We start from the raw sequence: 14570 nt of genomic DNA on the forward strand, positions 1-14570 counted from the left end.
GGGGATGTTGATGGTCAGAGTGATGGCTAAGTGGTCAGAGAGGGTGAGGTCGGAGCCATAGAGATGGTGCAAATTTAATCCAGTGGAGCAGACAAGGTCCAAAATGTGACCACGGATATGGGTAGGAAAGTCGACATGTTGAGTGAGGTTAAAGCAGGTGAGTAAATCAGTGAAGTCAGTGGTTATTGTGGAGTCAGTGGAGTCCATGTGGATATTGAAATCACCAAGGAGGAGGATTGAGGGGGAGAGGGAACATAGCTGGGTCAGAAAGTAGGAGAAGTCAGACAGGAATGATGGGTGTGGTTTGGGAGGGCGGTAGACGACAGCCATGACTGACTGCGTGTGACCAGAGAGTTTTAAAGCCAGGTGTTCAAATGATGGAGCAGATGAGATGGAGATGAGGTTGGTCTTGATGTCTTGACGGTGGATAACGGCAATTCCACCACCTCGGCCCTCCGAGCGTGGTTTATTGACGTAGGAATATCCATTGGGTGTGGTGAGGTTGAGTGTGTAGTAGTCCAGAGGTTGTTGCCAGGTTTCGGTGAGACAGAGAAAGTCCAGTTTGTTATCCAGGATGTATTCGTTCAGGATGAGGCATTTATTGTTGAGGGACCGGGTGTTGAACAGGGTGAGCTTGATGTTGTTTTGAACAGCAGGGATGAATTCAGGTGATTTAGCCAGGGTTCGTAGGCAAGAGGTGCGATCGTGTGGGTTGCTGTGACCAGGTGCGCTGGGACGAAGAGTGAGAGTGCGCTGAGCCGACCAGAGGACGGGGATGGAGTGACCTGATTGCAAATAAACAAACTTGCGACCGGAGCCACGGTGAATGTACCTGGGTCGTCGGAGGAGTCCATTTGATTTGATGGCAGAGATGCATGATGGGGTGGAGCGGGTATTGAGCAGAAGAAGCCTTGCGGCGGAGTACTTCAGAGCCATGCCAGGCAGGAGCGAAGGGACGAGTACGAGGCCAAGGTCGAGGAGGCAAAGCGGCAAACGCAGCGGCAAACGCAGCGGCAAACGACTGCAGCCGCTAATCAAGACCACAGCGGCAAACAAGGCCACAAGGCCATCAAGACCACAAGGCCACCGGCAAACAAGGCCACGGCCACAAACAACGGGAGCGGGCCTTTCGATTCCGTATTCCGTACCATCAAAAGCAGATTCCGTTATCCAGCCGGAGAACACGCGGCACGTGCGGGTGTGAAAAGGCAGGACAGGTGTGAGATGTCAGGTCAGAAAAGTAGAAGCAGACCCTGTACATCCATCCAGTCGGAGAAGCGGCGAATATGCAACGCCAGCGTCCTCTCGCAACCGAACCCGGAAGTCAGGGAGCAGAATGGGTGAAAGAAACTGTTTTGGTTTTTACAGGCGCAAGCTGGAGATATGATCGTTATAATAGTTCCAGCTGCATTGTTTGTAAGGCACATGTTTGACAATGTATATAAATTAATTAAGCGAGAGATCTTACTTCCGTGTTCAATTCTTAAAGACATTCGTGCAGCTTTTGCTCCAGAGGGAATTTAACATCACATTTGTGAGTAGTTGGTAAATGCAGTCATCAAAGTGAGGCACATGTGCCATTCTTCCACTGATGAGTGTTTTGTTACCTCCGCCACCAAGGGTCGATGGAGGTTTTGTTTTCACCCCTGTCTGTCTTTTAGTTTGTCCGTTTGTTTGTGAACAAGATATCTCAAAAAGTTGTGGACGGATTCGGACGAAATTTGGCAGAGATGTAGCGTATGTGACAAGGACAAAATGATTAGATATTGGTGAAGATCCGGATTCGGATTCGGCTACTAGAATTTTAAAGTGATTCTTCACCATTGAGAGATAGGGCCATAAACGATACATAGCAGGATATCTCAAAGTTATGGAGATTTGGACGAAACTTGTTGGACAGGTTGGGTGTCTGACAAGGAAGAATCGATTCAATTTTGGTGAAGATCCGGATCCAGATTCGGCTAGTAGAATTTTAAAAGTGATTCTTCACCTTTGAGTGATATGGCCAAAAGCGAGCGGTAGATCAGGGTATGAAGGACTGGACCTATGGTGATTCCTGTGATTGATTTTGATTAAATGTGATTCTGTATTGTGATTTTCTGGTCTACTCTGAGATACAAAACGTAAACTGTTCACTCGGTGGAGGTATGCTCTACTAAGTCCCGTTCTAGTCAACAATGTGGTGGTGACATGTTCATTCACTTTTGAGGAATTTCTATTTTCAGAGGTTTAAAATCTAAATGGTTCATCCAGCTGCCTTCAGAGATATATTTGAACCCAGAACATTTGGGATGCCAGTTCTCGCATCCTAATTCATCTATTTTCTTCTCTTTTTTTTGTCTATCTTATCAGCATTATGTTGCCAGCATGTCTGCATTAGATGAGCATTTTGCATGACCTTTACACTATTTGGATATGTCATTCTAGGGCCGAAGTCAAAATTCCGTCACCTTCGAGGAACCGTGCTCCAGCGCAGCAGTCACATCTCCAATTTGTGTGGCCTTAAACTAACCACGCCAGGCGAATGTGACGGCTTCACAGCTAATTACCAGAGGGTCGCTGTGCCTCTTGCCACCGCCGGGGGTCAGCTGGCAGTACTTGAGGTATCATTTTTTCATGGAGCACCATTGAACGGTTTATAGGAGGTATAACGTCTGTATTGTTTTCAGAATGAAGACAATTTTTAAGGTGACAAATAATGTCTCCATTTCAGGTTGGAACAAATAATCGAGTTTTGAAACCTGTCGTGAACAAGGGGACAATGAACCATCGCCATACTCTATGTTGAATTTGAATTTTTTTTTTAAACTTTTTTGCTTGAGGCTTTCTCTTTGACCAACTTTGGACTCGCGTTGGACTGTGCAGCTATCAAAACCAGGAAAGCTGGCTCCTGGTCCATTGGCAACAGTGCAAAATGTTGCTGGGGTGGCAGACTTCTGCTGGGATCCCTTCAACCCAGCTCGCCTGGCTGTTGGTGAGTGTGAAACAAACCACAGAATGTCATAAATGTTGCTCTTGCTTTTCATTTTTATCATCTTGAGAATCCTCTGATTTTAATACAATTATAATCATATAATTATATAATAATAATAATAATAATAATAATAATAATTCATTTATTTTGTATAGCGCTTTTCATGAAGCCCAAAGGCACTTTGACAGAGTGGAAAACATAATGCATAACAATACATGAAAACAACAATTGCAAAAAGACAAGAATCAATAGGGAAATATTTAAAGCAAAAGGAGGGAGAAGAAGAAGAGATTTCTAGACATAAATAGAAGAGAGAAGAGACATAAATATATGCCAGATATTTAAAAAATATGAACATGCTTTGGAAATAAATAATAACTTTTATTTCTCATATTATGGTTAGAGTCCACCCCAAACCTGTAAATAATAGTATTTTCAATTTCCTGTTGACGGTCTTGAGGCATTATTGTCCCCCGTCGCACCGCGGAGCGAAAAGGGGACTATGGTTTTACCCTCCGTCCGTGTGTGCGTCCGTGCGTGCTTCCGTCCGTCCGTGCGTGCGTACCCTTGTGAGCAGAATATCTTGAAAAAGAAATGAACTACTAACTTCCAATCCGGTGTGTGGGTGTATCTAGGCATAAGGAAGAACGCTATTGAAAATTGGGTCGCCACGTCAAAATCCAAGATGGCCACCGCCATGTATGTCTGAACCTTATGAGTGGAATATCTTTAAAAATAAACCAACTACTCACTTCTAATCTGGTGTGCGACTGTATCTAGGCATAAGGAAGAACGCTATTGAAAATTGGGTCGCCACGTCAAAATCCAAGATGGCCGCCACCATATATGTCTGAACCTTGTAAGCGGAATATCTTGGAAAAATTAACGAACTACTAACTTCTAATCTGGTGTGTGGGTGTGTCTCCAACCCACTCGCAAATATTATCGACTCTTCCATGTTTTCTGCGTCTTCCACTTTGTCAACTCACAACACTTCACCGACGGGGGACCTAGGCGTAACGCTTGTTCATAATATTTTCTTCCTTTGCAGAATATTGTTTGATAATGGATTTTATGGAATTTAAATTTTTATTTATTCATGATCACGTGTTCGAAGTTCCAATATTAGATACCTTACTGTACATATAACGTTTTAGAGGTATCAATTTGCATATGTTTTCTCGTTATCTTTCTAAATTTTAATCTGGGTAATATTTTAAAAAACTTTTCTTGAAATTTTTTTTTCCCCTAAATCGCAGCTAAAATTTTCCCTTTCCTAAATCTTCAATTCTCAAATTTGAGTGATTTATTCATTCTTCAATTCACAAGTCATTCATTCATTGTCCATTCCATCCTAAGAGAAAATCTATTTATTACCTTTGTTTTTCTTTACTTATCTTAACTTTAGCTACGTGTTTGTATTTAACTTTTTTCTTTTTTAATGCTGTTTTTCCAATAATGTATTTTTAGCTGCGACATGTCACAGGTCTACAAGTTTCACGTTGCTTTTGTTGTGTTTGGGATTTTTGTTCGGAGTCGATTTTTGAAATGTACACCCATTGGTCGGACAGCTGCTGGACCACACCCACATCTGTCACTTGACTCCACCCACCATAGTACCGAGCCAAAATTATATGGCCCCCATCTTCGTTTTCTGCTGGGCCGAATACATTAGGCCTGTAAGCCTTTGCTGATTATACACTGCCTGGGTTTGCTGCGTCAGATTTCCATTGATATTGTTTGGGTCGAGTGTTATTCACGATGAGGGACCTCAAAAAAATCTAATCATTTGTCAAATAATAGTAAGGTTTAATCAAGCCCATCAGAACACATGGTACATCAAAATGCACGGTAATCAAGCGTTACGTTACGTTATCTATCTATAATTCCAGTAATCTCTGTGTGTGTGTGTGTGTGTGTGTGTGTGTGTGTGTGTGTGTGTGTGTGTGTGTGTGTGTGTGTGTGTGTGTGTGTGTGTGTGTGTGTGTGTGTGTGTGTGTGTGTGTGTGTGTGTGTGTGTGTGTGTGTGTGTGTGTGTGTGTGTGTGTGTGTGTGTGTGTGTATATGCGACCGCTGTTTCTCGACAACTACCGGTCCGATATACTTGAAACTTGCCAGGTATATTGCTGGGGACCCGAGGATGTGCCTTTTCAAGGTTTTAAATTAATCGGACAAGTAGTTACCGAGCTATGGCGATTTCTTTACCAAACTCCGCAAGCCGTTCGCTTTGGACCAAACCATTGCATGTAAATAGAGGGGGGGGATTGTCACCGTACTCGCAAGCCGTTCGCTTTGGACCAAACCATTCCATGTAAATAGAGGGGGGGGGGGGGGGGATTGTCACCATACTCGCAAGCCGTTCGCTTTGGACCAAACCATTTCATGTAAATAGAGGGGGGGGGGGATTGTCACCGTACTCGCAAGCCGTTCGCTTTGGACCAAACCATTTCATGTAAATAGAGGGGGGGGATATAATTTTAGATATATATATAGTACGGGCATGCCCTAGTGTTTCATAATGAGGCGTTGCGTTACGCAAATTACTAAATAAAAAAAGTTACATAATTTTTAACAGCACCATGTTGGGGTTAAGTAGTCTGTGACAGTGTGTGATGAATCAGCTCGATCTGATGTTTCCGTGGGGAGGGTGACATGGATGAGAGGTGTCAAGTTAATTTTTAACTCACCTGGAATGTAGTTCCAGGGAGCTTATGGGATGGCGCATTGTCCGTCCGTTCATCTGTCAGTTTGTAAACACTTGCAATTTATCTGAAACTGCTGATGGGATTGTGACCAAACTTGGCTAAAACAATATTTGGTATATTGCAAGTCAAGTTTGTTCACGGTATTAAAAAATTTGGGATCCAAGGGCTCTACCAGGGGTCAAAGTGGATCCAGGTTTGACCACCAAAAATATGTGTTTGCTTTTTCTGGGGACAGGTGAGTCACCCCCAAATCAGCAATGGTCTGAACTACAACCTCAAGAGATGACTGTCAGCCCACTCGGAGCTGTTTTGTAGTTTTGCAATTTACATTTCATTATTGTTTTATAACATTTTATATTGTACAAATCTTGACGATATGAAAACGTGTTTTCATAAAAATCGTACAAATTAAAGGATATGAGTTTACAAAATATAGCGTCTTCTCAGGGAAGTGACGTCACTTTTTCTTCAGTCACCAGTTCTATGGGAAGACAACGTTTAAACAAAGTGATTTGCTTTTATCATTAATGTATTGAATACGTGTATCATTAAATACTTGCATCTTTAAGTAAATGTGCCTGGTACAAAGTTGTCATTGATCGATTTACTATTTACATAATGGCACTGGAAACATTCCCCTCCCCCTTGTAACACTCCATAATGCTTGGACATACACCTCCCAACCCACATTCGTGTTATGTGCACTTTTTGGGCTTAATGGAAGACTATTCACTGGTACCTTAAATATGGTGGCTTTGGAATTAGATATGCATGTGTATGTAAAATATACGAAATAACTTTAATTATAGATACTAGGGCATTGCCCGTACGTGGGTGCCCGTTCCTTGCCAAAAAAAAAAAAAAACGCTACCCGTACGCTCTACCCCGCCCGTACGCCCGTAAACAAAAAAAACAACGCTCTTCGCTTCCGCCCTTCGCTCTGACTGAATTGGGAGAAATAATGCGCATAAGAAATCGAATTACGTACCGTAATGGCGGTCAGCTCGTAACGCGCTCAGCTCCGCTCGTCTCACATCGGCCACGCCTACGCAACAAAGCGTTCTGTGATTGGCTGCCGGAAGTGAAGTCGTCACTGTCCGGAAGTTCGCAAATCGCAGTTACGATGAATCGTTTTAATTTAATCGCAGTTTGAATTCGTTTTAAAACATAGTTTAACGGCAACATAGTTTTCCAACGTGAAATAAATGAATACGCTGTCAAATGTGCCGTCCGAGGCAGAGTCTGATCGCCACGTTCGGCACACGTGATAGCTCGCTGCTCTCTGATTGGTTGAAGCGTTTTTTGGACATAGCTCGGTAAGTACTTGTCCGATTAATTTCAAACCTTGAAAAGGCACATCCTCGGGTCCCCAGCAATATACCTGGCAAGTTTAAAGTATATCGGACCCGTGGTTGTCGAGAAACAGCGGTCACAGACACACAGACACACAGACACACAGACACACAGACACACAGACACACAGAAACACAGACACACAGACACACAGAGATTGCTGGAATTATAGATAGATTACAATTATACTTGCAAACAAAAATTTCCTCTTTTTGTATCTCCTTGATAATATATGGTAACTTGCCCCACTGTGGTTATAGCCACATGCATGCGTATGGTAAAACACTGCAACATAAAACGTAAATACTGTAACCCCCACATGAGTATAGCCCACAGTTAGAATTTTTGGAACTTTTTACGGCGTAGCCCATGGGGCAGAGCCGTCTAGAACAGTGTTTGTCCGTCTGTATGTATGTATGTATGTATGCATGTATGTCCCCTCAAACGTACACCAATCAGAGCTGGGAATCTGGTCACATGACAGGGTGATGTGATTACGTCTGTCATTATGGCGGTGCAGCGGCTGACTCTCCACACACCGCCATTTTGATTTATATGACGTTCAGGCTGAACATGTCGTCGAACCTGTCATATATCACAATCGGCATGCTCTACCTTTACGTTTTTCATTCAGTGTGAAATACAAACAAACCGATTGTTAAAATGCCCATGAAATATCGAAAGTATCGGCGTTATGCCTCTTCCAACAATACAGTACGGTACATATAGGCCTAAGGCGTTATGCTTCACCTTTGGACCGCTTCGGACAAATTAAGCCCAGGTTTCTTAATACAGTGGTGTATCGTTTCAGTAGTATCGTTTTCGTAATAATAATATAGTAAATATACCCATAATACTTTAATCCCAATGTCGTGAATGGAAGGTTAATGGATTGAAGCGGTGTATGGTTCATGATCAATGATGATAAATGATGAGCGGTGTTCGGCACTAATATTAATAACCGAGGAAGTAAGGAATTCACCTGGGTTTTTACATAGTAATATCATTTTCGAAATAATGATAACATAACGTTAATATTATAGTAAATCTAATCATAACACTAATCCCTTATTATAGTAACTTAGTGACTGCAAACGTACTGGAAGTTAAAATATATCATGTTCTACATATTGAAGAAGCGGCACTTTTGTGTCCGTTACATCATTACGTCTATGATGTCATTACGATGGCTGCTCCACCAACCGACATTTTAATTTACAAGTAGGCTCATACCCGCTCACTACGGGAGCTGCAGGAAGGGTCATTCCTCTTTGGGGTATATAGATCACAGTCGATCTATGGTCGGGTCTCAAGAACATTGGGTGTGTTCATTTACCAAGTTTCTTGTGGAGAGATCGCCAAGTGGTTTGAGCATTCGATCAAGCACTCAATTCAAAACCGTTAAGGAACGGCAAGCACTGGCTGGCTTGGCAAGCACTAGCTAGCTGCTTGGTAAATGAGCACACCTCCAAACCTTGTGGGGTATATAGATTACAAAGTAGATCTTCGCTCAGTTCTGCAAGTAAAACCTTCCTCACGGATGTCGAGATTCCTCCAAATTTCTTTGTTTAATGTTATAAACAGCATTAGTGACTGTTTAAAAAGCTAATAATATGTGTTTGTGGTTTATAATATTTTACAAGCCCGGCTACGCCGCTGTTAGACTTTTGGTCTTGTTTTTACGTATAACCGTTTTACGGTTATTTGCAGGGGAAAAACGTTAATCTGAGTTGGTGATCCCAGAATAACGGGTGAAAGGCGAAAGGAGGAGAGCAAGATAGGGTAAATTGAGAAAAGTAAAAAAAAGAAAGAGATGACAGAGATAGACAGATGATGATAGAGGTAAAAGTGTCTGGGGGAGGGAAAAAGACGTCTGGACATAAATGGGGGGTAAAAGTAGAGAGAAAGTGGACATAGAGGAGTGGAGGTGGGTGGGGTAGTCCTCAATAATTCCACAATTTTGCTTACTTTTAGAATCTGTGTGTAGGCAAAGGCATGCTGATGTAGCCAGGATTTTTATTCCAGGTTCTGAAAGCTGAACTGCTCTCGTGAGAATTACCATGTCATGTGTCATGAATTACCATGTCATTATTCTGTAATTAGTTAAAAATAAACCTACCCGGATCAATAGTAACTTTCAGGAAGGAGATAATCTGCATGTCCAGTCTGACCCACACATTGTGCTTGACTGTTAATGTTCTCGGAGCACTTTGTTTTGGACATGAAAATTCTACCTTTGCAAAGGATTTGCTCCCAGAAAAATCCCAGTAACCATGGAGAAAAAGTATTTGCTTTACTTTTTGTTGATTTTTTTTGAGCATTAAATATTGGCAACTGTAATGCCAATATCTATCAATAATTAAACGTGCTGAAGACTTCCAATTGCCTTTGAATATGGATCAGGACGTGTAATTTCTCTTTTGGATGTTTCTGTGTTAAAACTCTGAATATATTTTCATGTTCCATCAGCGGGGGAGGATGCAAAAATTCGGCTGTGGCACATTCCATCTGAGGGTTTGACCGTCACACTGACAGAGCCTGAGATGATTCTTACCGGTGCGTCTGCACACCCATTGTTATTTGTTACTTGTGGTGTGAAAAAGTTGAGTTTTTTGAGGACTTCATTTGGCATTGGACTTTTTTGAGGACTTCAAGTGTTGAAGCATTTGGCATATAATGATGAGTCAGTTGCTATGGCAGGACATACGGAGAAAATCTACAGCATCAAGTTCCACCCTCTCGCTTCCGATTTGCTGGCGTCCAGTTCGTATGATCACAGCGTACGGATTTGGGATTTGCAGTCGAGGCAAGAGGTCATTCGCCTCGAGGGTCACACCGAACAGGTTCATCATTGCATCGTACTTGTGTGTGTGTGTGTGTGTGTGTGTGTGTGTGTGTGTGTGTGTGTGTGTGTGTGTGTGTGTGTGTGTGTGTGTGTGTGTGTGTGTGTGTGTGTGTGTGTGTGTGTGTGTGCATGTGCATGTACACAGTTTATAGAAAGCTTGAAGATGCCTCACATTTTGTGATCAATTCGTGATTTTTGCCAAGTATATGATGCAATTTTTCATGTTATAGATCTTCTCTCTTGCCTGGAGTTCAAATGGACAGCAACTTGCCACAGCATGCAAGGATGGCAAGTTGAGAATCTATGACCCTCGCTCGAGCAGACAACCATGCCAGGTAGGAGGGCACTTGAAATATGCAGATCGTACTTGTATTGCATATTGTATGAAACTTTATCAACTTTGGCTCCGTTGTGATCGTGTAATGTGGAGAACTATTTTGAATGTAATGTTATTGAAGCAGGATATGACCAAAGTGATGAAATGATGAAGATTTATTTCTATACCAATATAAAGGCTCATTTAAGTGCTGAATGACATAGGGTGAAAGGTCAGCAAACTGTTACGTGTGTAGACGGACAGACAAATATGAATGCGTAAATGTATACATTGTGTGAAACGGGAGTGGCAAGCAGAAAAGCTTGGATAGAGGCCAATGAGTGTAAAAATGTTTTTGTACAGATACAGAAAAAGCATGAGGTGATGGACTGTAGTACCTAAAGATTAGAGGGAAGTCCATGATATACAGACTCGGGGAATTGATTCCACTAAAGGGAGAAATGGTGGCTGAAAAAATGGGTGCGAGCATGAAGTTTAGATTTGCACAAAATGATGTGGTACAGGTTTCTGTAAGACTGCATGCAACATGGAGAGACTGGGCATTGTGCGGAAGGAAGAAAAGGGAAGTCGAGCAAAGACATAAGGGAAGGTAGTAAAGGATGGCAAGGCCTGCTGACAACAGTGAGAAATAGAATGTGAGGCTTGACCTTCTGTCAGGATATATAAATGACTCTGAGAACCTTAGGTTAATGACACTAGTTGTTTTTGTATGTGATTATGTTAACACATTTGAGGTAGTCATATGTGGTATGATGCACTTCGTCATTGTTTAGCACATTCATCATATGCAATAGTATTGTTACGGATGTTGCCTCTGGATAACTCCAAGAGAACGGCATGTCCCAAGTGACCAGGGACATCGACTACAACTCTTAACTCAGGCCGGATCTTCGCGCCCAGAGTCGGTTTACCGTAATGGTGAGTTAAGCATGGCAGACGGAGAACCGTGCCAGCTACTACATAGTGGTTAATTACTTGACCCAGCAAACCAACGCAGCATGTCACATTACGTGAGCTACCATTACAACCAGAGTCTCGGACCAACTGCCCCCCAGGAACGCAATCTTGGATACACAGGCTGGTGAATAAATGGAAGAGTGGAAAATGATGGGGAGATTGAAGGGGAGATGAGATCAGGTGAGAGAAAATGGCAAGGAATTTCAAAGATCAAAAATGACGGGGAAAATGAGACACTCAAATGGCACGTAATTCAACACATATGAAACACATTTGCCCTTACCCTTATACGATCATACAGTCATGGCCAAAAATATTTGCACCCTGGCACTATTTTCAAACTCACAATTTTCTCTAAAAATAAGTTGAAATTGACAAAAGTATTTGGCCTCCACAATTCTTTATTTCACTGTTAATATTACAGAGCCTTTCTTTTTTATTCAGAACTTAATATATCCTTTTAAAACAGCATATTAAAAGAAATGGCATTGACAAAATTAGTGACACCCTGGACTTAATATTTGGTAGCACAGCCTTTGGACAAAATAACTGCAGTCAAGTACTTCCTACAGCCATGAATGAGCTTCCTACACCTCTCTACTGGCAGTTTACCCACTCTTCTTGTGCAAACTGCTCCAGTTCTCCCAGATTTGAAGGGTGCCTTTTCCCAACTGCTGTTTTCAGATCTCCCCACAGGTGTTCAATGGGATTTAGATCTGGACTCGTTGTTGGTCACTTCAGAACAGTCCAGCATTTTGTCCTGAACCATTCCTGGGTGTTTTTTGAAGTGTATTTGGAGTCATTGTCCTGCTGCAAGACCCATGACCTTCGACGGAGACCCAGCTTTCTGACACTACGTTGAACATTGTGCGCCAAGATGTCTTGGTAATCTCCTGATTTCATGATGCCATGCACACATTCAAGGCACCCAGTGCCAGAGGCAGCACAGCAACCCCAAAACATCACTGAACCTCCTCTATGTTTGACTGTAGGGAAGGTGTTCTTTTCTTTGAAGACTTTTCTTTTTGACTTCATTTTGTTTTCTGTAAACATAGAGATGATGTGCTTTACCAAAAAGGTCTAATTTGGTCTCATCTGTCAACAGGAGTGTTAGTGTTAGTGTTGTATGTACAAGTGCAACAAGTGCAACTCCCAGAAGGATTTTGGCTTGTTCAGGTGTATTTTGGAAAACTCCAGTCGGGCTTTCTCAGCAGTGGGGTCCTCCTGGGTCTCCTACCATAGAACTCCCTTTCATTGAGTTGGCGACGGATGGTGCTAGTTGAAACTGTCGTACCTTGTGTCTGAAGGTCAGCTTGAATCTGTTTGGCAGTTGATCGAGGTGTTTTCTCCACCATTCGAACAATCCTTTGCTGAAATCTTCGATCAAGTTTTCTTTTGCGGCCACGTCCAAGGAGGTTGGCTACGGTGCCATGGGCCTTAAACTTCCTGATATCATTGCGTACGGTAGACACAGGAACATTAAAGTCTCTGTAGATGGACTTGTCGCCTTGCGATTGTCCATGCTTGGCTACAATCTTGTGTCTGACCTCCTCAGACAATTATCTGGTTTTCTTTCTTTTCCTCATGCACATTGCGGTACACACAGTGACACAAAATAGCAGAATGACTCCTTTTTCTCTATTCAAACTGGTTGAATGAGTGATTTTTATATTGCAGGCACCGGCAACTCAACGAACCTGGTGTTGGCTTCGCGGTTAGGGTGCTGGCTTGGGATCCTAGGGTTCTGGGTTTGAATCCCGGTCGATCGCTGAATTAATGCCGGGGGGTTCACTCAGCCTGTCATCCTTCCGAGGTCGGCAAATTGAGTACCAGTTCACTGGTAATTCCCTGTGTGTCACAAGAGGCTACTAACAGGGTTGGCGGCAGGAAGGGCATCCGGCCGTAAAACATTGCTTCAAAAAGGGGACCAAGGTGCTCCAAAAAAGGCCAACCCCTGCTCTGCGGGGAAAAATGGCCTCTAAAGGGGGTTCCACCGGCAACTCACCATAGGTGACTTCAATTCCAAAGTAAAGGAGAATCACCTGCATGAAATCTAATTATTTCGAACAACTTCTAATAGGTGCCAATAATATTGTCCGGGCCATTTTAGGATTTCTGTGTGGAATAAGCTAAGATTTAGTGATTTTTTGGGGCTTTTTTTGTTTTGTTCCACTGCAAACCAAAGAAATACATTTGTGGATACCAAAATATTTTTTTATTTCAATAATTTCCTGGAAGAAATGGTGCATTATTTTTAAAAAGTGCAAGGGTGCCAATATTTTTGGTCACGACTGTACCTGCCCCGGAGAACTTAAGAACAATCACTTATCACAAACTACAACATTGGATCCGGACACCCGAGGAATGATAGAGAGGTTGATTGAGGGTAGAGATTGCAGAGGAAGATAAGAAAAGAATGGGGACTCTGTTGTACCCTCAGCAAAGCTGCAGTCGCTCCAACAAGGCCTGGTGCCTGAACTCGCTCCTCGTGCCCCCCTCCTGTGGCAAAACCCCAATGGCCTGTGGTCCGTGCTGGAGCACATCGACCTGCTTGATGTTCCATGGCTCCAGGATGGCTTGTTCCATTTGAATGCCACAAAGTTTGCGCTTGGAGGTGGCACTGTCCTAGCTTTGGTGCTGAAGATGCTGAGCTGGAGCCGGGTCATGTCGATGCTGCAGTGGAGAAAAGCGTAAGGAAGAAAACTTGCGTGGGAAATGTGTGTGGTGTGAAAAAGACAAGCATGAGGTGCGAAGAGAAGTGCGAAACTCCGTACCAAGGACACGAACTGAGAGCAGGGAAATCTTGGGGAGAACTGCTCTCACTACTTCTTGCTGTGATGGTCCTTTCCTGAAAGAAGGAATGAACTGACTTGAGTCCACCCTTTTATCCTCCACCAGTCCGTGGGCAAGCGCTCCTTCCCAGAGCTGCTAGAGCCCCCCACATGACCTCCTGGTTGGCCTATCTGTTCCGCATTCTTGTCACGCATTGGGGGTTAGAGGGTGGAAAGTTGTCGCGTCTTCCAGTATCTTCGCCCTTGGAACCCCAGCGTCAACTTGGTTTCTGCTCCGATTCCGCTAGCGTCAAACCCGGAGCCATGGTTTGCGAATGTGTCATGAAGTAGATGCCAGAGAATGGTGCAAAATGTTAGCAATAAAGAGATAGAGAAATAAAGAAATGAGAGAGATAGAAGGAAACGGAAAATATGGAAATAGAAAGGGGGTGGGGGGAAGGGAACAAAACCCTATCTTCTCACATTTGTCAAATAAATACGATTTACCTAACTTCCAAACAGAATACTAAGGTAATAACTGACAAATAGTTTGTGCTTTTACCTGCACGGAGGTTGTAGGGTGCACAAAGTCCGCCCGTGCTCACAACCATAACAGTATACAATAATT

General features: G+C 43.0%; 1 protein-coding gene across 1 annotated transcript in view; it reads left to right on the plus strand.

The window, feature by feature from the left end:
* Window positions 1-14570, plus strand: part of CORO7 (coronin 7) — a 150054-nt gene that overhangs the window by 104477 nt on the left and 31007 nt on the right. Inside the window, exons 16-20 of the mRNA XM_068126896.2 lie at window positions 2428-2603; window positions 2866-2974; window positions 9502-9588; window positions 9733-9875; window positions 10108-10212. Of these exons, the coding sequence (XP_067982997.2) occupies window positions 2428-2603; window positions 2866-2974; window positions 9502-9588; window positions 9733-9875; window positions 10108-10212 (620 nt within the window). The remainder of the gene's footprint in view (window positions 1-2427; window positions 2604-2865; window positions 2975-9501; window positions 9589-9732; window positions 9876-10107; window positions 10213-14570) is intronic.

This window comes from Myxine glutinosa, chromosome 10 (genome assembly GCF_964187855.1).
Source record: "Myxine glutinosa chromosome 10, kmMyxGlut1.1, whole genome shotgun sequence".
NCBI classification, from domain to species: domain Eukaryota; kingdom Metazoa; phylum Chordata; class Myxini; order Myxiniformes; family Myxinidae; genus Myxine; species Myxine glutinosa.